Source organism: Erythrolamprus reginae, chromosome Z (genome assembly GCF_031021105.1).
Source record: "Erythrolamprus reginae isolate rEryReg1 chromosome Z, rEryReg1.hap1, whole genome shotgun sequence".
In the NCBI taxonomy this organism is placed as follows: domain Eukaryota; kingdom Metazoa; phylum Chordata; class Lepidosauria; order Squamata; family Dipsadidae; genus Erythrolamprus; species Erythrolamprus reginae.
In genome coordinates this window covers 136,405,238-136,430,008 of record NC_091963.1, presented here as the reverse complement: position 1 = coordinate 136,430,008, position 24,771 = coordinate 136,405,238, and the positions used below count along the sequence as shown (strand labels likewise).

At 42.2% G+C, this 24,771-nt stretch overlaps 2 protein-coding genes across 6 annotated transcripts; one reads left to right on the top strand and one right to left on the bottom strand.

The window, feature by feature from the left end:
- Positions 1 to 490: 490 nt before the first annotated feature.
- Positions 491 to 9,217, bottom strand: DCTPP1 (dCTP pyrophosphatase 1). 2 transcript variants are annotated; one of them, XM_070726640.1, is made up of 6 exons: positions 9,101 to 9,183; positions 6,029 to 6,295; positions 4,819 to 4,940; positions 4,585 to 4,695; positions 3,076 to 3,304; positions 491 to 581 (listed from the first exon to the last, which is right to left on the bottom strand). In XM_070726640.1, exons 2-5 carry the CDS (start codon positions 6,281 to 6,283, stop codon positions 3,076 to 3,078), a joined length of 717 nt encoding a protein of 238 aa, XP_070582741.1. In that variant the 5' UTR covers positions 6,284 to 6,295; positions 9,101 to 9,183; the 3' UTR covers positions 491 to 581. The 2 variants fall into 2 exon arrangements, with proteins under 2 accessions (XP_070582741.1, XP_070582740.1); XM_070726639.1 differs by lacking the exon at positions 491 to 581 and having other exon boundaries at positions 2,232 to 3,304; positions 9,101 to 9,217.
- Positions 9,218 to 9,316: 99 nt separating this feature from the next.
- On the top strand, positions 9,317 to 23,568 carry QPRT (quinolinate phosphoribosyltransferase). 4 transcript variants are annotated; one of them, XM_070726636.1, is made up of 5 exons: positions 9,317 to 9,430; positions 14,917 to 15,155; positions 19,534 to 20,090; positions 21,627 to 21,758; positions 22,947 to 23,568. In XM_070726636.1, exons 3-5 carry the CDS (start codon positions 19,539 to 19,541, stop codon positions 23,166 to 23,168), a joined length of 906 nt encoding a protein of 301 aa, XP_070582737.1. In that variant the 5' UTR covers positions 9,317 to 9,430; positions 14,917 to 15,155; positions 19,534 to 19,538; the 3' UTR covers positions 23,169 to 23,568. The 4 variants fall into 4 exon arrangements, with proteins under 4 accessions (XP_070582737.1, XP_070582738.1, XP_070582736.1 ...); XM_070726637.1 differs by having other exon boundaries at positions 9,381 to 9,633; XM_070726635.1 differs by having other exon boundaries at positions 9,386 to 9,505.
- Positions 23,569 to 24,771: the final 1,203 nt, after the last annotated feature.

Genomic DNA, 24,771 nt, shown 5'->3' with positions numbered 1-24,771 from the left:
TCATAAGTCACTCTTTAATGCCACTGTAACTTTGAACGGCCACTAAATGAATGATTGTAAGCTAAGGGCTATCTATAGCTGCTTTTGTTGTAAGCTAAGGACTATCTGTAGCTGCTTTTCAATATAACCCAATCATTAATCCAATTCTGATTTATTGAGGATCATTTTATCAGGACACCCTGGTTGAACTGACACAACTCACTCAAGTACGTTGTTCCTTTTGTCATGGAGGGGTGTTTTTTTATGACGGTAGGCAAACCCATCATGATTAAACCATCGTCTCTGGGTTTAACATGAGAATCAAATATTTTCAACAATATCTACAGATCTTCTGCAAGAATGCCGAGATATTAGAGGTCAAGAATTGGTAAGCCACAAAAATATGACACCAAGAAAATTAACTCTCTAGTTCTCAGTTTAATATCATACAGGTAGTCCTCCACTTACAACCTTCATTCAGCAACAGAAGTTACAAGGGCAGTGTTGTGATTCCGTCTGAGGCTCCTCAGGGAACGGCTGAACCTCTGCCGGCTCCATGCTCAGAGGGGGAGGATGAGGAACAGGAGGAGGAGGAGGAGGCCCTGGAAGACGGGGAGGAGGAATATCAGGCCAAGGGAGAGGGAGAACAGCCTGAGTCCCCCGGGGTGGAGCCCTCCCCAGCAAGCAGCCTGGAGTCCTTAGATGAAAATGCACAAGCCATCATTGATCTCAGGCAGAGAAGAGCAGCCCAAAGAAGGGGACAATTAGCCAGGTATTTCCAGCCCTAAATAGGCAACAGCTGGGTTTGGGTGTGGTTCTCCCCAGAAAGGCTGAAAAGGCAGACCCACCCTTCCTGTATTGTGGAGTATTATCTTTGGGAGTCCTGGGACCTGGCTGTGATCTTTGGCGTCTCTGATTCTGGCTTGTGGCCTTGAAGGCTGAAACCTTGGGGGGAAAGGCGTGGGTCTTATTCTCTACAGTGGTGTGGGTGCCAGCAAGAAGTCTGCTGTATTGTCTGGCCGTCAGGACTCTGCTGTGAAGCCTCATAGCCTGCCTGTTGGGAAGAACAGGTTTTTCTCTGTGTTTATTTTTCAAACTATAAAGTGCCTTTGCTTTTACCAGCGTGTCTGGCTGTTTTTTCCAGTTGGTGTTGAAGTCTGGGGGCACCCAGACAGAACAGGCAGTGAAGAAAGTGACTTATGAACAGTTCTTGCACTTAGGACAGTTGTAACTCCATGATGATGTGATCAACAGTTGGATGCTTGGCAAGTATTTATGATTGCAACATCTTGAATTCAAGCACTCCTAACTGGCTTCTGACAAGCAAATTCAATGTGAGAAGTTGGATTCACTTAATATAACTCACTTAACAACTGCAGTGATTTTGCCAATCATGGCAAAAAAGATCATGAAATTGGGCACACTTCACTTATACCAGTGATGGCGAACCTTTTTTTCCTTGGGTGCCGATAGAGCATGGGCGGCGCTATGCACATGCGCAAGTGTTTACACCCATAACTCAATGCCTGGGGAGGGCAAAGACATATTCCCTCATTCCCAGGAGGCCTCTGGAAATCAGAAACAGCCTGTTTCCCAACTTCTGGTGGGCCCAGTAGGCTTGTGTTTCACCCTCCCCCAGGTCCAAAGGCTTCTCTGGAGCCAGGGTAGGCTAAAAACGCCCTCCCCCATCCCCCTGGAGGCTCTCTGGAAGCCAAAAACGCCCTCAGAACCTCTGTGCAAGCCAAAAATCAGCTGGCTGGCACATACATGCATGTTGGAGCTGACCCAGGGCAGCAGCTTGCGTGCCAGCAGATATGGCTCCATGTACCACCTGTGGCACCCGTGTCATAGATTCACCATCACTGACTTACACTGTTTAGCAACAGAAATTCTGGTTCCAATTGCGGTCGTTAAGTTGAGGACTACCTGTAATATGCAGAATCAGCAGGAGAATTTATTGGGCCATCAAGAATAGGAATATGATGGAGGGGATATTGAAGTGCCGAAGAAGAAAACAGGTATCCATTTCTATCCACAATACCTCCCACATCGTGACATTTTTTGCTGCAACCTCCTGACATGTGCTCCAGTTTCTGCACCCGTGTTGCAATATCATACATGCATGCGCTGCCTATACATTGTACTGTCACGCGCATGTCATAGGGGAATGTCACATTTGCACCATGATATCCCTCGTCCTTTCCGCCCACTTTGTAGGGTCAAATGAATAAACACAAAAAAGGTGTACAGTATTTAGCAACCTCTTGAAATTTTATTGTTTTACAACGGTAGCCTTGCTACTTTGCCACTTTGGGCAAGAAAACCACCCACAGCCGCTTCATTCTTCAGCCTCTCACCATTCTCTCCCCCCCCCCTTTAAAAAATGCCCTCTGCTTGATTTTAAGAACCAAAGGGAATACCAAAATGAGATGTAATCTACACCTCAGGGAGAGCAATTCTGTTGGAAAGAATGTGCAGAACGGGAAGAAATTGTCAACTCCTCATGTCAAAACGTCAGCCACCTATTTTTATTTTAAAAGCAAAACTAAACTGTAACCAGGAGCTGGAGAGAAGAATCTGGCCTCACTAAGAAAACAGAGTTTATAAAAAGCCCCTTGCTTGTTTATGCTGGATACACCTCCACGAGGAAGGGGATGTATTTCTCAGTAAATGACCTTTTTTCCACAAGCGGATAGGAGTTCGCTCCGCACACCTGTGCATCCACCTGCAACCCTTGAAGTTTAGGATGGAGAACCTGCAGCCTTCCAACTATGGTTGGGCTCAAAACTGCAATGACTCTCGGCCAATATGATCTCAGGGAGGTTGAACTGAAGCCCAACAGTTCCTTGGGTGGCCAAATCTAGTTTTGCAAAAGAAAAGATAAATGAACAAAAAACAGAGACCTTTACAACAGGTCTCTTTGTCAATCTTTGGATCAGAGCTTGCTGGGTCCGTCCCACAAAGTCTAGGGCGAAAAAGGGGTCGCTTTGAACTACTCATCTCACCTAAATCGTGAAAGGAGCATTTTCTGGAAGCCACGGAGTGGTTTCCCCCCCCCCCCCCTTCCCTCCCTCCAGGAAGATAGACACTCCATACTTATTCCTGATACTCTGTGTATTTCTTGGAGGAACCATAGACACGCTTGGCTGGGTATTTAAGGCGGTTCTTCTCTATTTTGCGGAGAGCAGCCGTAGGGAGATCCACGTGGCACTTGTTTGCCAGAGCCACCAGATAAATGAGGACATCACTGAGCTCATCGCTGAGGTCCTCACGCTCCAACGCAGTCCACCCTGGTAGGCCTTCGGGAGCTTCTTCTCGCCATTGGCTAAAAAAAGACCACAGACAAAAGCACCGAGTGCAAAAAGCAACTTAAAACAGTGGCTCTCAACCTGGGGGTCAGGACCCCTTTAGGGGTCGAACGACCGTTTTACAGGGGTCACCTAAGACCATGAGAAAAGACAAATCCCCCATGGTGGCGAGGTGGCCGTTTGCCCAGGTTCACCTGGTGCACCAGTTGCGGCCCTATTTGGACCGGGGGTCACTGCTCACAGTCACTCATGCCCTCATCACCTCGAGGCTGGACTACTGTGATGCTCTCTACATGGGGCTACCTTTGAAAAGTGTTCGGAAACTTCAGATCGTGCAGAATGCAGCTGTGAGAGCAATCATGGGCTTTCCCAAAAATGCCCATATAACACCAACACTCCGCAGTCTGCATTGGGTCAGTCACCTGGATTAGAGATACTTTCTTCCGAGCTTTCAGATTTATGGTGGAGCCCTTCTTGAGGGAACTCTCTAGGCCAGGGGCCTACAACCATGGCAACTAAGACTTGTGGACTTCAACTCTCAGAGTTCCTCAGGAAAGCTGGCTGAGGAAATCTGGAAGTCTACAAGTCCTAAAAGTTGCCATGATTGGAGACTCGTGCTCTAAACTACAGAGAAGTTCCCTCTGGATGGCTCCACAACAAATCCAAAAGCTCAGAAGACAAAACTTCTGGTCCACTTATTGACCCAAATTGGATTCTGCAACATTACCCTGGGACATGCATATTCACTTTCATTTGTAACACAACCTATGGCAGTGTTTCCCAACCTTGGCAACTTGAAGATATCTGGACTTCAACTCCCAGAATTCCCCAGCCAGCATTTGCTGGCTGGGGAATTCTGGGAGTTGAAGTCCAGATATCTTCAAGTTGCCAAGGTTGGGAAACACTGACCTATGGAACATTCCAAATTGATAAAATCATGAAAAAAGCATCATGGAATAAATTTAAAAAAGAGTCATTTAAGATCAAACCAAAGGGTCCAGATTGGCAAAGCAACATGTCTGAACCCTGTCCCAATTTATTTATGTATTTAAAATAAATAAATAAATAAATTAATCTTACTTGATCTTCTTTGTACCTTTTCCTACTGAAGAAGTAGAAAGTACTTTTGTTTTTTAAAAAATAAAAATAAAAAGTACTTTGGACTTTTTTCCTCATGCGTGGGCAAATGCAGCAGAAGTAAAGAAAAACATTTATGGTCCCCAAGAAGGCATTTTTGGATCTACCAATACCCCATCTTTCCCCCCCCCCCCCACATTGCACAGACTGCTATACTCACAAGAGCTCTGCCAGCTCCCCAACTTCCCCAACCAGAGCAAGAAGCAGATTCCGAGGTTGGTGGTACTTTCCCCAGCCTCTCTCAGCTGCGAAGGCCGACTGGAGGCTCCGACTGTAGGAGACAAAGTGGAAGAGAGGATGAGAATGCCCAAGAGATTGTCCATATGCCCCCCTTCCAGAAAGGGGAAATGGCATGAATGAAGGGTAAGCGGGATGAGATAAAGGGGTGCCTCACATGTCTTCCAAAGTTGGATTGACACTAAACCGAAATGGTGCTGGAGATGCACAGGGCCCATTAGTCACTACTGCCTCGTCTATTTCTTCCTCGTCCTTCGTTGAGCAGGCGTTCAAGGAGGCCTAGCGAGAGAAATCAGAATAAAGTGAATATTTACCTTTTTGAGAATAAGAAAGTGGCCCTACCCCTTTGCAATGGCCTATTTACAACTCGATTATAAGAAGTTAGACGTGTGCTTGAAGCGGAGGGCAGAGGAAAATTTAAAGTGGATCTTTCTATGGTAGCCCAGATTCTTTCCTTCTTTGAGTTTTAAATTAGAACTTAAAAAAAACCCACCAATCTTGTGTCACAGCTTCTTATAATCACTAGGATTTGCTACTTTACTTTTTAGGGCAATTTGAGATTAAGAAAAGGTTTATAATTTTTTTGGATGTTTGTCAGATTTAATTAAATATTTATTTATATAAATTTACTTATTTATAAAATGTATTGCCGCCCATCTTACTATGGGGTCAATCTGGATGGCTTACAGCCGTAAAAGATAAAAATTGTAAAAATACACATTAATACACAAGCAAACATTATGGCCCCATTAAAGATGGAGAAGGTGGGAAACAGATCGGGAGAAATGTGGAATCTGTTTCTTAATCAATCAATCAATCACTTCCACTATGATGCTCCCCCATTGGAAACCCCAAGCTAATAGGCACTATCTAAGAGACAAGAAAGTTGACAAAGATCAGATTTATCTATAGAGTAAGCCACCATGTAACAGAATAACAGAGTTGGAAGGACCTAGTCTTCTAGTTCAACCCTCTATTTAAGCAGGAAATCATTTCACATAAATAGTTGTCCAAATGTACAATCTCTTTTAAAAAAACCTTCCAATATTGGAGCATTCACAATTGGAGACAAATTGTCCCACTGATTACCTAGCTGTATAATTGGCTTGGCCTAAGCATAGTGTTTTGGCAAACAACCAGGCAATCATAATTACCCATGAAACTATGGCTAAACAGCTTAGTACCACATGCAAACTCTGTCATTCACTTTCTCCAAAACTGTGGCTTTAAATAATTCTTACAGCATTCCAAGAAATTCATATCTATAAGTTCAAAAAATGCTTAGGAACTTCTTGAAGATGAGACAAATAATCAATGAGATGCATAAAATGGTTATGGGTGAGCAAATACAACTGAAGCTCTGTTACCTCTGTCTTTTTGAATATGGTGTTTGCATGACCACAATCTTCTGAAACTCTATGTTCTTTGCCAGTCTGGGACCCAGAAGACTCTATGGTACTGTCATGGGCATTGTTGGCCATGTGCTGCTGAGGGTCAGATGGATTCACACACATTTCATGTTTGCAGGTCTGGCAGGCTGCCCTTCCTTCCTTGCCTATGGTGGCCTGAAACTGGGCATTTGTGTCAGTTTCCTTCCCTTTGTCCCTCTTTGTTGATGCCATGATCAGTTACACCTGGAAGGAAGGAAGGAAGGAAGGAAGGAAGGAAGGAAGGAAGGAAGGAAGGAAGGAAGGAAGGAAGGAAGGAGACAAACGAAATGGATAGAGGGAAGGAGAGAAGGAAAGAAAGGTTTAATAAAGTGGTTTGGCAAAAAACAAGAAATACTATTTCAGACATTCTCCTTTAGTCCTTGATTTATGACTACAACTGAACCCAAAATTTCTGTTGGTAAGCCAGATATTTGTTAAGTGAATTTTGCCAGAGTTGCTGAGAGAATCACTGCAGTTGTTAAATTAGTAGCATAGTTCTTAAATAAATTGGCTTCCCCATTCACCCCTTTTGCTTGGCAGTAGTTCACAAAAGACGATCACATGACCCCTAGACACTGCAACTGACATAAATATGAGTCAACTGCCAAGCAAGAATTGCTTGATTTTGATCATGTGACCCCGAGGATGCTGCAACAAATGGTCATAAGTCACTTTTTTCAATGCCATTGTAACTTTGAACAGTCACTATATGATCTTTTATACATTGAGGAATACCTGCACTGTAGGATATTCTGCCATGTCAGAGCAATCTTAACATCTTCAAAACTTTAGACATGGCCTCCATAAACTTCTAGTTTTTTACCATATATTATTCTGGATTAAGTATTAAAAACAAAATCAGAGAATAATCACCCTATTTAATTTCAATTACATATAACAAAAATTGAAATAAAATCAACTTCTTTGCTCCCAGTGTCTGGAGCACAATGCCATATAAGACCTATGGTTTGGGGAAAAAATATCCCTCTGTCTTTGAGATGATGAATGTAAATATGCCCTTTTCATCTGTAAGGATCAGAATGGAGACAGACAAAGTGGAGTTTTGCCATAAAGTCATCCTGGGTGAAGTAGCTGCCCCAGTGTTCTCTAGTTCGTTCAGATGCACTCCAAAAACTGCAAAAATCCAGTTTCATCCCAATTTCCAACTTCTCCAATTCACCGAAACATAATCCTTATGTCCTCAAATTTTGACTTAATTAGAGTCGACATGTTCCAAAACTCAGGGATGAAGATTTACTTTCAGTATAAGGGCTTACACCAGAATCTTTCAAGGAAGGGGTGCTTCTGAGCATATGCAGAAGGCTGTCCTCCTCAAAAACAGGGTTCAAAGCCTTAACATAAGGAAGATGTACTTTTGCTAAAGTGGTTTCTGATCATCTATCAATCACAGCAGCAGAAGCAAAATGCCATCCTTATTTAGTTCCATGGGCTATCTATCAGCTTCTTTGCTACTCTTGTAAGGGTAGTTTTCCATTCAAGGAATAGTGTTCGGAAACTTCAGATCGTGCAGAATGCGGCCGCGAGAGTCATCGTGGGGCTCCCTAGATTCGCCCACGTTTCTGCAATACTCCGTGGCTTGCACTGGCTGCTGATCAGTTTCCGGTCACAATTCAAAGTGTTGGTAATGACCTTTAAAGCCCTACATGGCATTGGACCAGAATACCTCCGGAACCGCCTTCTACCGCACGAATCCCAGCGGCCGATAAGGTCCCACAGAGTTGGCCTTTTCCGGGTCCCGTCGACCAAACAATGTAGTTTGGCGGGCCCCAGGGGAAGAGCCTTCTCTGTGGCGGCCCCGGCCTTGTGGAATCAACTCCCCCCAGAAATTAGAACGGCCCCCACCCTCCTTGTCTTTTGCAAATTACTCAAGACCCACCTTTATCGCCAGGCATGGGGGAACTGAGACATCCTCCCCCAGGCTTTTATATTTTATGTTTGGCATGTATGTGTTGTATGGTTTTAATTGCTGGGTTTTTATATATGTTTTATTTTTAATATTAGATTTGTTTCACTGTTATATTGTTTCTATTATTATTGAGCCGCCCTGAGTCTTCGGAGAGAGGCGGCATACAAATCTAATAAATAATAATAATAATAATAATAATAATAATAATAAGGCAGATTAGGACATTAAAACTATCTATAGTAGTTTTTGAGGTAAAACACCCGACAGATATTGAATATCCATAGGTCCATAGGTTTCTCTGTCCCTGGAGGTTTGGTTTGGCTTACCATAATAATATCAAGTACAATACTGTGGTTGGTAAATCATGACCTTTCAGGGACACAGTTAACTATGGTTTGTTCAATAATCATGACGAAGTAAACCACCATTTAGCACAACCTGAGCCAAAACTCTCTAAGGGCTTTTTCTTTCAGATCGTACAGACTTTTCACAAGTTTTTAGCTGGATCGTCTGGGGAATCTGGGCTAGATAAAACCTGCCTCCAAGAATTTCACCTTACACCACTCCAAAATATCCTTCTTTTTAAAAACCAACTCCAGCCCTAGAAGCTGCGGAACCTCTAACTAAGCTGATCTCTCCGACTTTTTAATTCTATTTTTTAAGGAAGTGTTTCCCAACCTTGGCAACTTGAAGATATTTGAACTTCAACTCCCAGAATTCGCCAGCCAGCATTCGCTGGCTGGGGAATTCTGGGAGTTAAAGTCCAAATATCTTCAAGTTGCCAAGGTTGGGAAACACTGTTTTAAGGATAGCAGGCAAATGATTATCATCATTAACTGGGACTCGTGGATCTGGGCTGCAAAATTCTGGACGACCATTAAGATGCCAACCCAGAGGTTAACTTCCTCATGCCGTCTAGAATTTGCAGGGTGTTTTCCAAAACCAGATTCGGTAGCCATAAATTCCATGAAATTCAATCAAGCACTGGTTGAAATATCATTTTTTCTGTGCAGTTGTTGAAATTAAAACTGTTTCTGGTGCTAAATGAATTAATTAAAAAAAAAAACAGCACTGAAATTTACCTGGATTTCTGCCTATCGCAGACGGCGAGGCACCCCCAACAGCAAGCACGATAAAAACACACGCCGGCCACGTTGGATCGCGGGATATTTCTTTTCCCGGGTTCACCCAGTCTCTCCGCCAATCAACGAGAGCCAGTGCAATGGCCTCTGATTGGGTAGCAGCATTAACACGCTAGCAGCCGCGATCGATAGAAGGAAGCTATCAAAACACACGCCGAGTTTTCCAACCAATCCAAAAGGAAGGAAGTTAGAGAGGCGGGGATCTGCGCCTGACCTCATCCAATCAGAGAAGTGAAAGGAAGAAAACAATGCAAGTAGATGGAAACAAAGGCTAGTATGCGGAGTATCTGGGGACGGGGAGAAAATATTTTAAAATACCCTTTTCTTCTTCTTCTTCGTAAAACGGTAATCTGCTGCAGGCATGGCTTCAGAATAAGCCTTTTATTTCCACTTTTCAACAGTTCTTCCCCTTTTCTATGAATCAGCGGGAGACCGTGAGTTCAAATCCTGCCTTAGCTTTGGAAGCCAACTAGGTACGGTAGCTTTGGGCCAATTGCTTTCATTCATTAATTCACGCATTGAATCAACCAGAATAGGTCTGGAAGGGACCGTGGAGGTCTTGTATCTAGTCCAGTGATGGGCTACCCATATTTCTACTACCACACTGTGGGCGTGGCTTATGCATTTTCTTTCAACATCTTTCAGTGCAAATTGGGTGCTCTAGGGTGGAGCTCCAAATTTTGCTACCGGTACTGCGTACCTGACCGTACCCGTAGAAACCCATCACTGATCTAGTCCAATCCCCTGCCCAAGTAGGAGACCTGCCTCCCTAGACCTTTTTCAAACAAGTGGCTTCTCTGATCAGTTGTCTCATCGTTATAGGAGGAGGAGGCTATGTTGGATGTGTTCCCCTTGAGCTATTTGTGAAAATAATAAAAGCAATATAAATATTTTTTAAATAATTAGATAAATTTAAATACAAGGGTTATCTGGAAAGTAAGGTTACAAGGCTCGTAGCTCTTGCAGGGAATGTTCGCGGGGGAAGTTGGTATTACTGTCGTGTAGCAGGAAGCTAGCGGAAGAGAACAAACAGTGCCAGGGGTCAGTAGATCATCGATTAGCGTTGTGAAGGTTGGAGGTGAGCGTCCTCATTCCGTTTCCCTCCCAAGTGCGAAGTTCACGCTGTAATATGGTATCTGAATGCTAAGGGCGCAAACACTACTGCAGTAGGAGCCCAAGATGCTTACTGAAGTGCACAAAGTCAACGGTGCCGTCCAAGAATTTCTTGACTGTTTCGAGATTGGAGGTGAGGCTTTTCTACTTCAGCCAAAAAATGCAAAATTCAGCAAATGGCAAGAAAAATCTTGGGCACCCACTGCAGTAGCGTTCATGCCCTTCGCGTTCAGGTAGCATGAGCCGGGGTGGCGCAGCAGGTAGAGTGCTGTACTGCAGGCCACTGAAGCTGACTTGTAGATCTGAAGGTCAGCGGTTCAAATCTCCTCACCGGCTCAAGGTTGACTCAGCCTTCCATCCTTCCGAGGTGGGTAAAATGAGGACCCGGATTGTGGGGGCAATAGCCTAGCTCTGTTAAAAAAGTGCTATTGCTAACATGTTGTAAGCCGCCCTGAGTCTAAGGAGAAGGGCGGCATAAAAATCGAATAAATAAAATAAATAATAAATAAATATTATAGCACGCATTTCGCCCTTGGAGGGAAACAGAATGAGGACGTTCGTCTCTAACCTTTACCACAACGCCAGTCAATGATCTATTGACCACTGGCACCGTTTGTTCTCTTCCGCTGGCTTCCTGCTACACGATAGTAATACCAACTTCCCCTGCAAATATTCCTTGCAAGAGCTAGGTGCCTTGTAACCTTACTTTCCGGATAACTCGCATACTTTTTAATGGATATTTATCCATCCCGCCCGCGGGAGAGATTGTAGAAACACTTTTGGAAACTTTCAGTTCGTGAAGAAAAAAAGCTGGTTCTTAAAAAAACATGGGGAGGAAAATAAAAGTTTAATCACTTATTTAATTTTCTTCTATTGGAAGTTTAGTTTTCCTATAAAAATTTGTAGCCATCCAAATATAGTTAGTTCATAGGCAACCCTGCAAGCTGAATTATCCTGTCCAAAGAAATGTTGATTTCAATAAAATAATCAAAGTTTCTTTTTCTTAACAATTAGTAACAGAGGGAGGGAAGACTTCAGGAGTCAACATGAAGGTGACGTGGGATCCCCAGCTAAGGCATTTGCATTTTGAGGAGAGCCAAGACTATCAGGTTTTAGTAAACTGGCGCTGTGGATTGATCAACCTCTAAAATTCCTAGTATTGTTGATCTACAACTCCCAGCATCCTCCTGGAAGCAGGTCCGAGCCTAGGGGTTGCTGGGAGTTATAGACCAGCAATATGGAGAGTATGATTGTCCTCAGGCCCTGAATGATGTATTGGGTGTGAATAATTTCCCCCCCCTTTTCTTTCTCTCAAAAAGCTTTTTGTTATTGAGATCCTGCATGTTTTAAACCCTGTAGACCTGGAATAGATCAGATAAACTTCGTTCAGATTTCAGCACTGCAGTTTCAGACACCCTAGCTTGGAGGGAAGATTTCCAGCAACGTCCTGGGTGAAGCTGGAAAATGTCCCAGAAAAAGGCCAAGAGAGACTGTGTCCACAAAGGATCATCTGAATTGAGCTTAACTTGGAAACTTTATCTTTCACCAGAGTAAATTGGGGAGAGCTTGATCAGGTTCTTCCAGACCAACTTTCATGATCCCCAGGGAAAATATCCTCCTGGCTGAGTTCTTTTTAACCAGGAAGCCAGATTGTTACAATGTGCCATGGCTGAGATCTCGTTTCTGATCCTCTGTTTGTGATCTTCTGCTATAGATTGGCCATTTCATGCTTTTAATAGCAACTGAGTATAGAGGTTTATCTAGATAGACCAGTGTTTCTCAATTTGGAAGTGCTAAGATGTGTGGACTTCAACTCCCAGAATTCCCGAGCCAAGATGTCCACACAAAAAGTGCAGAGAAGAGCAACAAAGATTATTAGGTGACTGAAGCCCAAAATATGAAGAAGGGTTGCAGGAAATGGGTTTGTCGAGTTTAATGAAGAGAAGTGAGTGGTCAACTATTCTTCAAAGCAGAAAGCAGAAGCAATGGGAATTAATCCAGGAGAGAAGCAACCTAAAACTACAGAGAAATTTCCTGACAGTTAGAATAATTAATCAGTGGAATGACTTGCCTCCAGAATTTGTGTATGCTCCAACATTGGAGGTTTTTCTACAGACATTGGAGTGAAATGCTACCGGTTCGGCCAAATATGGGTGTACTGGTAGCAGTGGTGGCCTGTGGTTTTGAGAACCGGTAGCGGCAGCAATGTGAGACTCCACCCAGATGTCACAATTTTCTTTTTTTAACACCCTGTGCATGCTCACAGTCTTATGTGCATGCGCAGAGGGTGAAAAAACACGTGGTGGTGTATGTGCAGTGGTGGTGCACATGTGCAGAAGTTGCACTTCCGAACCAGTAGGGAAGGTAAGTAGATTTCACCGCTGGATCGGGCAACCATTTGTGTGAAATGATACTGGGTTTCCTGCCTGAGAGGTTGAACTAGGGGACCTCCAGGGTCCCTTCCAACTCTGTTATTCTATTATCTTGAAAGTTGCCAAGGTTGACTTGAGATACATTAATTTGGATACTTAATTTTTCCCCACGCCACAGTGGTCTTGCAAGTACAACAAGCAGAGCCAGATAAAGTCTGTTAAAGTCAGTTAAAGTCTAAAGTGAGTCTGCGGAGAGGGGCAGCATACAAATCTAATAAATATTATTATTATTATTATTGTTGTTGTTGTTGTTGTTGTTGTTGTGTGCAGAAAAGTGAGTTCCATGTATTATCCTTTCCAGAAACAGTTTCTAAAGTTAGAGATTTTCTGTTGTACTTTGACTTCAGTTATCAGATGCTGAGCCAATAGACCAGCTCCATTGAGAAGTTTTCATAAGGAATTTCAATTAACCTCCAATGGATTTATCCCAGTAAATAAATATTGGAGTCCAAAATCAAGAAGCTACTTTGAATGAAGCTGAGAGGCTTTGGCTGCAGTGTTATTAATATTTTACACAATAAATTGGCCTATTGTGGGTCTGGCCTATTGTGACTCTGGCTTATAGCGTTTTAATTTTAAAAATATCGAGTAACAAAATATATGGATGATTACATAGTATAAAAAATCTACATACTTATAGTGATTAATATAAAATAATAAAACAACAACAAATGTAATAAGATATTTCTTTTGTTTTTATTATGTTTCTAGCATTTTAATTTTAATACATTTTTTAAAATTGTAAGCTGCCCAGAGTCATTGACTGACTATGTAGAAACTGAAAAATAAATAAATATTCATATAACTGAATATAATATTTAATCTTAGTGATAAATCTACCACATATAAAAATATTTCATTTCATCTTTTCATTTTTAGAGTATAATGACATTTCAAAAATCAGTTAACATGTCTCGAATCCATTCCTATATATCCAGAAAATGACTTCTTTCCATTTTTATAAGCATTTTCTTTGCAAGGCCCAGTATTCTTCATAAAATGACATCCCATAAATGTTAAATATAATTTAACATCAATTAACATCTTTTGCTATTATATTCCTTTTCAAAACTGTAAGGGTACCACTGTTGACCTCACCTGATTCCTAAGAGATCAGCAAGGGACATGCTTAAGCGCGCCAGTGTGCCTTCCGTCCCCTGTCCTAATATTCCCTCTTATCAGTATCCATCTTATGTATACTGCTCAAAAAAATAAAGGGAACACTCAAAGAACACATCCTAGATCTGAATGAATGAAATATTCTCACTGAATACTTTGTCCTGTACAAAGTTGAATGTGCACAACAGCATGTGAAATTGATTGTCAATCAGTGTTGCTTCCTAAATGGACAGTTTGATTTCACAGAAGTTTGATTTACTTGGAGTTATATTCTGTTGTTTAAGTGTTCCCTTTATTTTTTTGAGCAGTGTATATACACTTATACCTATTAAAAATACATATAATAATAATAATAATAATAATAATAATAATAATAATAATATATTAGATTTGTATGCCACCCCTCTCTGAGGACTCAGGGCGGCTCACAACAACATAAACAGTGTACAAATCCAATTTTAAAATACAATTTAAAACCCTTATAATAAAATAAAATAATCACACAACCAATCAAACAATACACCAGCCTTGACAATTGGTGTGTGTGTTAGTTTCCCCATGCCTGGCGGCAAAGATGAGTTTTTAATAACTTATGAAAGGCGAGGAGGGTGGGGGCAGTCCTAATCTCTGGGGGGAGTTGGTTCCAGAGGGCCGGGGCTGCCACAGAGAAGGCTCTCCCCCTGGGCCCTGCCAGACGACATTGTTTAGTCGATGGGACCCGGAGAAGGCCAACTATGTGTAGCAGAAGGCGGTCTCGGAGGTATTCCAGTCTGATGCAATATAATTCTTTATTAGCCAAGTGTGATTGGACACACAAGGAATTTGTCTTCAAATACATATTTGACAAATAAATAAATAGTAAAAAAGAGGCACTACAGGGCACCTTCTGATTGTTGACCCTGTTTGTACAATACCGCATGCAAAATTCAACTGAATTTCCCCTCTTTCCTTAAGGAAATTACTAGGATTGCCCATTTATCTGAGTGTCTTTGAAACAATTTCCACTAATTGCTGCTTGACAGGAGTGTTGCAAAGTCCTTTTGTCCATTTATGTGGCTAATAGAACTTTAAAATCTTTTTATACCCATAAAGGACCTTTTGTCAACTGAGCTGTCTGAGGCTGGATCCCCAGCTGCTGTGGGAGAGATTTGTTTATTTCAACAGCCAAGGTACAAAGTGCCAAAAAGAATCACCAGGGTTCTAATCCCACCCCCCACCACGGAGCCTCCCACCTCCCAGGAATTCCAAAAATTTACTTCCTACCACCAGTTGGACAAGAGAAAAGGCTACAGAGCAGACGGCACCAGGAAGGCCAGACCAAAAACCTTCAGGTGAGCAACTGAACCACCCTTCTTTTAATTTCCCATGGGTAGGATTTGGAGTGAAGAGCAAGATTGTTCAATGTAAAATGAAGATTAAGAAGTAGCAAAGGGACTACACTGGTTTACTTGATTTCCTTTTCCCTGGCATTGAACCGGAAATACAATAGTTTTCCTGAGATTTTATGTTTCTTTATTTGGGCTGTTCTAAAATTTGATCTTGTCCATCGAGGAGGGGCTCCAAATTGGCAGAAGTTGCAAATTTTCTCAGAGGTAGCTTATCTTTCAAGGGGGGGTAATAGTAGAATTAGGTACCCATTTCTTTAGGAGGTAAAATTGATACAGGTATTTGTTGCCCCTTTTGAGGAAAAAACTTCCAAAACATACAATACTGAAAACTTTTAAAAGTTCATTGAATAGGAGAAGAATTAGGAGAAGCTTCCTAATTGTTAATCTGTAAATGTTTAACTTTCCTGGCACTAACATTACAGTATTGTTTCAGACTTCTCTTTGCAATGGGAATTAACTGGGGCTAACACATCTGAGCTTTCATTCATTTTAGATGAAAAAAAACTGGAAACTCAGAATATTTCTGTAAAATCAATTTGAATCAGAAATGTTTATGAGGGATTCTCAAGTGGGATTCCCAGAGTAAGAAATACAGTATTACTGTATAAATATAAATATATTTAAACAATTTACCCTTAGATTATCTACGGTTGACCTATCCAGATTCCTAAGAGGTCAGTAAGGGGCGAGTACAAGTGCACTAGAGTGCCTTCCATCCCCTGTCCAATTGCTCTCCTATATCTCCTATACCTTTCTTCTATTCCTATATCTCTTCTTCTATTCTTTCATTGATACGTTCTATTCCTATATCTTCTTTTCTATTCTTTCTTAGATATATTTTACTATGAATATCTCCTCTATAACCTTCATCATGTATTTTACTATGTGTATATAGATATATACCCACTAAAACCCTCATTGTGTATTGGACAAAATAAATAAATCAATAAAAATAAATAAATAGTCCTCATGTTATGACCCCAATTTTGACTAGACGTTCTGTCCCTACATGATGTGATCATTAAGTGAGCCGTGTCTGATTTTACAACCTTTTTTGACATAGTTGTTAAATGAACCACCATGATAATTAAGTGACTTATACAATTGTTAAGCAAATTCTCTTTCCCATTGACATTGGTTGTCGGAAGCCTCCAAGGAGGTTTATTTATTTATTTATTTTGAGTTGAAAGGGACCTTAGAGGTCATCAAGTCCAATCCCCTACTCAAGCAGGAAATCCTAAACCTCCCCAGCCATTTTCTTCAATGTGTAACCTCTGCTGGCAGGCCTTTCCACTGGTTGATTGTTCTGACCATCAGGAAGTTCTTCCTTATTTCCATGTTGAATCTGTCCTTGGTGAGCTTCCATCCATTGTTCCTCGTCTGGCCCACTGGTGCCCTGGAAAATAGTGTGAACTCCTCCTCTCCGTGGCAACCCCTCAAGTACCTGTATACTGCTATTGTGTCACCCCCAGCCCTCTTTTTCTCTAGGCTTCCCATGCCCAGTTCTAGCAACCTCTCTTCATATGTCTTGGTTTCTAGTCCCTTTATCATTTCGGTTGCTCTTTTCTGCACCTTTTCCAAAGTTTCTATGTCTCTTTTGAAGTGTGGTGACCAGAACTGAATGCAATACTGCAGGTGTGGTCTGACCAGGGTATTAATGAGTGCTATTAATACCTTCCTAGTCTTGGAGTCTATCCCCCTGTTGATGCAGCTTATTATTTTATTGTTTGTTTGTTTGTTTATTTATTTATTAAATTTTTATGCCGCCCCTCTCCGAAGACTCTATTTATAAAGCCCTAAATGGCATTGCGCCAGATCAGGGGTAGGCAAAGTTGGCTCTTCCTGCGACTTTGGACTTCAACTCCCAGAATTCCTGAGCCACTCATCCTAGTTCAGGAATTCTGGGAGTTGAAGTCCACATGTCAAAGAAGAGGCAACTTTGCCAACCCTGTGCCGGACTATTTACAGGACCGTCTTCTGCCATGTATCTCCCAGCGACCGGCTAGAACCTGCAGGGTCGGCCTTCTCCAGGTCCCATCAGCCAAACAGTGCCGATTGGCTTGGGAGTGCCTTCTCTGTGGCGGCTCCGGTTCTGTAGAATCAACTACCCCCAGTGACTCGCACTGCCCCCATCCTCTTAGCCTTCCGAAATGCTGTGAAAACATGGCTCTGCTGGCAGGCCTGAGTCTGCTGAGCAAGACCAACTAGCCCGGCCCAGGTTTGTTGAATGACTGTTGTATTTTGGGTTTTTTAAACTGTTTTATATTGCCATTGTTCTATTACCCTGTTTCCCCGAAAATAAGACGTACCCCGAAAGTAAGGCACGTCAGAGGTTATGCAGAATTTGCTAATATAAGGCACCCCCCAAAAATAAGGCGTAGTCAAGTTTACATACGGTACGGTGGAAAAACATACGGTACCATTCAAAGCTGTTCATAGCGGTACCGTAATAATGTGGGGTCCCCTGCTGGCCCCTTCCATCACTTTTTACCGTCCAGTACAGCAGACACAGTCTGCTGCTGTCTCACCGCCATTACAGTCTCCACTACAGTACATAGACTGTAGTTCCTCTGGTGGCCGGAAGCTGCAATAGCGGGAGTATACTGTTGTACCATATAAGTGCCGTCGTTTGTGTGTGTGTGTGCCATACTGACAGGTACCGTACCATAATCAGTGTACAGTACAGTACACTTTCTTTGGGAGTGTCAGCTTTTCTGCCTGTGAATTTGTCTTATTTGGGAAATATAAGGCACCCCCCGAAAATAAGACGTAGCACAACTTTTGGAGCAAAAATTAATATAAGACAGTGTCTTATTTTTGGGGAAACGCGGTATGTTATTTATTATTATTTATATTGCTTTTATATTATATTACTCTATTACTGTACATCGCCCAGAGTCCACAAGGAGTTAATTAAATTAAATTAAATTTGTTAAGTGAGTTTTGCCCCATTTTACGACCTTTCTTGATGCAGCTGGTAAGCGAATCACTGCATTTGCTAAAATTAGTAAAAAGGTTGTTAAGTGAATCCAGCTTCTGCATTGTCAGAAGGTCACAAAAGGGGAATCCCATGACCCCTGGGACATTGCAACCACCGTTAATACGAGTCAGTTGGCAAGCATCCAAATTCTGACTACATGACCAGTATTGGGTTCCTACCGGTACGGATGTGGACGCCACACCAGTCGTAAAACTAGAGCAGCGCGCACAGCTTCAGTTCTCTAGCATGTGCGCATGCAGGTCCTAACATTTTGTTTCTGCGCATGCGCAGGAAGTAAAATATTGCGAGGGAATGCACGCGTACGTGAGATTTTGCCAATTTTTTGCTTCTGAGCATGCATGGAAGCAAAAAAAGAAAAGCCAAAATCTCTTGTGTGCGCATCCCTCTAGATTTCGCTTCCCGCAGATGCACAGAAGCAAAATATTGCTGGGATGCGCACACGCAACAAACCTGAAGCTGTGCATGCAACACACCGCTAGCAGAGGTCGTGGCAATCTCCACCTGCACATGACCATGGGGATGCTGAAATAGTCATAAGTGAAAAACGGTCATGTCTCTTCGTTCAGTGCCATTGTAGTTTAGTTTAGTTTAATCAGATTTGTATGCCGCCCCTCTCCGCAGACTCGGGGCGGCTCACAGCAACAGCAATACAAGACAAATCCAATATTAAATTAATTTTAAGAACACCACAAGTTAAAAAGCAATCATACACACTAGCATACCATACACAATTTTTATAAGCCTAGGGGGAAGGAACATGTCAATTCCCCCATGCCTGACGACAGAGGTGGGTTTTAAGGAGCTTACGAAAGGCTAGGAGGGTGGGGGCAACTCTGATATCTGGGGGGAGTTGATTCCAAAGGGTCGGGGCCGCCACAGAGAAGGCTCTTCCCCTGGGTCCCGCCAAACGACATTGTTTAGTTGACGGGACCCGGAGAAGGCCAACTCTGTGGGACCTAACTGGTCGCTGGGATTCGTGCGGCAGAAGGCGGTCCCGGAGATATTCTGGTCCGGTGCCATGAAGGGCTTTATAGGTCATAACCAACACTTTGAATTGTGACCGGAAACTGATCGGCAACCAATGCAGACTGCGGAGTGTTGGTGTGACATGGGCAAATTTAGGAAAGCCCATGATAGCTCTCGCAGCTGCATTCTGCACGATCTGAAGTTTCCGAACACTTTTCAAAGGTAGCCCCATGTAGAGAGCGTTACAGCAGTAGTATTGTAACTTTGAACAGTCACTAAATGAACTGTTATAAGTCCAGGACTACCTGTATTATCTGGTACAACTTAGCCAACATCCTTGTGGTTTCCTTTTAGTCACCATGGCTTCCCCCTCAAACCTCTCACACCTTCTCCCTGCTGCCCGATTGCGTCAACTCGCCCAGGATTGGTTGCAAGAAGATGCCCCCAGCTTTGACTATGGAGGCTATGCGGTGGGCAGCCATCAGGCGTCCGCTGTGCTCTTCTGCAAATCCCCCGGCGTCTTAGCTGGTTTCCCGTTCTTCGAAACTATCTTTACTGAAGTCGGCTGTTCAGTGGAGTGGCTCCAAACCGAAGGAACCTGGGTTGAACCCGTCACCCGAGTGGCTGAAGTCCATGGGCGTGCCAATGACCTCTTGCTGGGCGAGCGAGTAGCTTTGAACTGTCTGGGACGCTGTAGTGGGGTCGCCACATCAGCAGCAAAAGCTTGCCGGGCAGCACAGGAAGCTGGGTGGCATGGAGAGGTCGCGGGGACAAGGAAGACCACCCCGGGCTTCCGTCTCCCAGAAAAATATGCACTTCTAGTTGGGGGAGCCTCCTGTCACCGCTACGATCTGGGAAGCCTCATCATGTTGAAGGACAACCACGTCTGGGCCTCTGGCAGTATTACACAAGTGAGTACGCAAATGCAAAGGTGTTCATGTTATACAGTGATTGTGATCTAGCCTGCAATAATCTAAATGATTGCTGGAGAGCAGCAGAGAATAGGGGTTTTCTCATGTCTCTCTGCTGCCACCTAAGGGTCGAATTGAGTATGGCAGGTCAGCTTTGGTAGCTGTACAAATTAGCCTTTAAAAAGAAATGCCAAAATCCAATATATAATCAGATTTACAACAATAAAAAAGTAATTTAAATGCTCTGTATTATTTATTAAATTGGGGTTAGTCTTAAAACCAGCACTAGTTGCAATCTTCATTCAGTTTTGCACTATTTTATGTGCTACATGATCATGTAATGATAGGGAGCATACATCTCAATTTCACTAACCATTACTTGTTATCTAGATTAAAAATTACATTGGACTATATAGTTTAAAAACAACAGTGGACAGATTCAGAATCATTTTGGCTCTTTTGATTTGGTAGGATCCTTTTGCTATTATATGGTAACTGTTTTTATATTTTATTTATAATTTAATTGTTCCAAATTGATTGCGCCTTTGGAAATAGAGAATTAGTTTAAACCAACACCCCTCTCCCCCCGCCAATAATCTCATTTTGTTGGCTGGGACTGTTTGCAGCAAGATTTCTCAACCTTGGTAATTTTATGACGCATGGACTTCAACTCCCAGAATTTGAAGCTGGCTGGGGAATTCTGGGAGTTGAAGTCCACATGTCTTAGAATCATCATTGGAAAACCCTGCTTTGTAGAATTAGAATCTGTATCCAGGTTTAGAGCAGGCCTAATAGAGGCCCTCAAATGACACGGTATAATAGACCAACTAATCTAAGGTTTGTTTTCTATAGGATACGTTTTCACGGAGAATCTAGCTAAATGGCTGGTATGAAATAGGGAGATTATGATCCCGCTATATAGAATGCTGGTGAGACCACATTTGGAATACTGTGTTCAGTTCTGGAGACCTCACCTACAAAAAGATATTGACAAAATTGAACGGGTCCAAAGACGGGCTACAAGAATGGTGGAAGGTCTTAAGCATAAAACGTATCAGGAAAGACTTCATGAACTCAATCTGTATAGTCTGGAGGACAGAAGGAAAAGGGGGGACATGATCGAAACATTTAAATATATTAAAGGGTTAAATAAGGTCCAGGAGGGAAGTGTTTTTAATAGGAAAGTGAACACAAGGACAAGGGGACACAATCTGAAGTTAGTTGGGGGAAAGATCAAAAGCAACATGAGAAAATATTATTTGACTGAAAGAGTAGTAGATCCTTGGAACAAACTTCCAGCAGACGTGGTAGATAAATCCACAGTAACTGAATTTAAATGTGCCTAGGATAAACATATATCCATCCTAAGATAAAATACAGAAAATAGTATAAGGGCAGACTAGATGGACCATGAGGTCTTTTTCTGCCGTCAGACTTCTCTATGTTTCTACCTAAGGTTAGCTCAAGCTTCTGCAGGCATCAACATATAACCTGGTCCACTGTCAATATCATCTCGCAATGTTTTCAATCCCACAGGCAGTTCACAATGCCCGGCGAGTAGGTGGCTTTGCCCTGAAAATAGAAGTGGAGTGTGGCTCCTTAGAAGAAGCTCTTGAAGCATCAGGGGGTGGCGCTGATATTGTCATGCTGGACAACTTTACTCCTGAGGTATTTGGCTGAGAGAAGATGAGGCAGATCTAGAAACTAAAATTCATGACTGATTTTTTTTTTAAAAAAACCTGTTTGGTTCTTTTGGATCATGATTGGAATATTGACATTTGAAAGCTGATAAAATAGTGTTTCAAAGGTTGTTAAGAGGATTGCTTTCAAAGCATCAGGCTCGAGATTGCATCTTCCCTCTGAAATCTTTGTTTTCCCCAAATTATAACCAGCTGCCATTTCCTGGAAACAGGAATTAGGTTGCTGCAGGGTTTGATTTAATTGTATTATTTATTTAGAATATGTATGTGTCACCACACATGATAGTTCTTTGAAGGGGTTTACATAGTGAAACATGGCATACAAACATGTTTACAGTAAACAGCTGATTAAACTTCCAATGTGGATAAAGCTTTTGACTTGGGTATCTTCCACTCTTGAACAAAACATGATTTGTGAAAGTTCTGCTTCTGGAGAGGCCTTCAGAACACATTACATGTTGTGTATTTTTTTAAAAATCTTGTCTCGTGTGGGACCATTATCCCCCTCTTGGCTTGCACTCAATTTTGACCTCATATTCCATATACAGTGATACCTCATCTTACAAACGCCTCGTCATACAAACTTTTCGAGATACAAACCCGGGGTTTAAGATTTTTTTGCTTCTTCTTACAAACTATTTTCACCTTACAAATCCACCGTCGCCACTGGGATGCCCCACCTCTGGACTTCCGTTGCCAGCGAAGCGCCCGTTTTTGTGCTGCTGGGATTCTCCTGAGGCTCCCCTCCATGGGAAACACCACCTCCGGACTTCCGTGTTTTTGTGATGCTGCAGGGGAATCCCAGCAGCGCAAAAATGGGCGCTTTGCTGGCAATGGAAGTCCGGAGGTGGGGTTTCCCATGGAGGGGACCCTCAGGGGAATCCCAGCAGCGCAAAAATGGGCGCTTTGGCTGGCAAAAGGGGTGAATTTTGGGCTTGCACGCATTAATCGCTTTTCCATTGATTCCTATGGGAAACATTGTTTCGTCTTACAAACTTTTCATCTTAAGAACCTCGTCCCGGAACCAATTAAGTTTGTAAGACAAGGTATCACTGTACAGTATATCTATAATTCTGATAGGTATTGTCATCATAAGACTGAAAACGTTTGGTTTCCCGGGTACTTTTGCTCATTTTTCCCCCCTCTTCTTCTGCAGGACTTGCATCCTACAGCCAGCACCATAAAGACCTCCTTCCCCCATGTCACGATCGAAGCTAGTGGAGGAATCACTGAAGAGAATGTGGCACGCTTTGTGGGGCCCAATATTGATGTGATCTCCCTGGGTTGCCTCACCCAATCAGCTAAAGTGGTAGATTTCTCCCTCAAAATCAGCCAGGAGCAGACTCGCAAGCCGTCACTGCGTAATTTTGTTTTCTGATCTGAGGCAGGACCATCCTATTCAAATGTTTTGGAGTTGGGCAGTTGGAGAGGTAATGGGGGCTGAGTTATATCTGCTGCTTATTAATTGTGCTGATCTAAAATGATGAGGGTTGTACTCCAAAACTTCTGGAAGACGGGAAATTTCTTGTACAGGGTTTGCCTGGTAAAACCTCCCTAGGGATTTTTTTAAAGGATTATTTTCTTTTATGGGAACAAAACCAGCATCAGGGTTGAAGGGAGGGCAACTGGGGTTTGTTGTCGAAACGTCTTCTGTGTATGTGATTTTTGATAGCAATAAAATGTATGCCATTTCCTTCCCACTTTCTCTTAAACGGTGCCTTGCATGCCTACTGCAATTTCGTTAAACTGGCCAAATAAATCTTTTTGAAAAAAAAAAATTGTTCTATTGTCGTTTGTCAATGCTGACGTGGCCTGCAATATCAACATTGCTCTCATCTTCCACCCCATGTTTTTCCAGAGTTGTGCATCTGTACGCATGTCCAATCTCTGAGTTGTCCCACCTCGCACTTAACTCACCCAAATTGTGCTACTCTCTATCTTCATCACATCTCACCTACCAGTCTATTGCATTCCTCACCACTATTACACACTTTCCAGGGCAAATCACAACCAAGCGTAGCTGAAGGCTCCCTGGAATTTTCTTCTAGATACAATGAATTTGAGCTGAAACTTTAGATAGCCTCAAAGCTAATTCTCTGAAGAATCTCTGCAGTGGCTTTCTCTTCCTTAAAATTGTGGCAATTCTCGCAAAGCCAAGATCCATCGATCTTTTTGCATATTCAAAATCCGCATTTTGCCATTTTATGAGCATTGTAAGCATGGAGAGAAAACTTATCCCTTATTTTTTCTTTAATTCCCCTTGATAAGAATAATTACATAGTTACTGCAAAGCTATCAAAATCCAGATGGCACTTGTGGTCATCCTAATCTTTTTCTGTCATATTCAGCTGATCCAGCTGCCCTGGCTAAAGTTATCCTGTATCAGACCCCTTGTAAAATACAATCCTCAGTTAATTAAAGTGCCCTACATTGTATAAAATGTCTGTGTTTTCTCTTTTTACCCATTCCCCTCTACTCTATTCCATCAGCCACAAATGGCTGATTGAAAGGGAAGAACCAGAGTGGAGGCAATTTCACAACTTTTGATTCATCCCTCTTCATCTGTGACTCTGATCTCACCCAACACAAATAATTACCTTCCCCCACTTATTAGATTATTTGTGAGCAAAAAAAATCCACAAGTATTTTAAAAATATTGGGAAAGGGCATGAATGGATTTAGTGAACTAACAGTAGGGTCCAAATGGGAGCCAAGATATAAAAATAAAATATGTAAGTGAAGCAATATTAGGCCTGCTCCCTCAGTTTAAATTTTTTCATAATTAATTAGCCTATTTTAATCAAATAATTCTTTAAATTGAATTATAGATTAAAAACAACTTGTTCTGAATCCAGAAGCAGACATTCTTTCATTTTAGATGACTCTCTAGTACTAGCAACATAAGAGGTGATCGTGTCTCATTTACAGAAGAAGGAATGATCTTTTAAAATTATACTTGGGATGTGTCTCAAAACTATTTT

Bases quoted from the DNA above. Each gene is read 5' to 3' on its own strand.
- DCTPP1 (XM_070726639.1), bottom strand. From the start codon at position 6,283: ATGGCATCAACAAAGAGGGACAAAGGGAAGGAAACTGACACAAATGCC. The intron at 4,941-6,028 runs GTAACAGAGCTT...TTCTCTCGCTAG, and splicing joins CCATATTCAAAAAGACAGAG to GCCTCCTTGAACGCCTGCTC. The intron at 4,696-4,818 runs GTGAGGCACCCC...TGTCTCCTACAG, and splicing joins AATCCAACTTTGGAAGACAT to TCGGAGCCTCCAGTCGGCCT.
- QPRT (XM_070726636.1), top strand. From the start codon at position 19,539: ATGGCTTCCCCCTCAAACCTCTCACACCTTCTCCCTGCTGCCCGATTG. The intron at 20,091-21,626 runs GTGAGTACGCAA...TCAATCCCACAG, and splicing joins CCTCTGGCAGTATTACACAA to GCAGTTCACAATGCCCGGCG. The intron at 21,759-22,946 runs GTATTTGGCTGA...CTTCTTCTGCAG, and splicing joins TGGACAACTTTACTCCTGAG to GACTTGCATCCTACAGCCAG.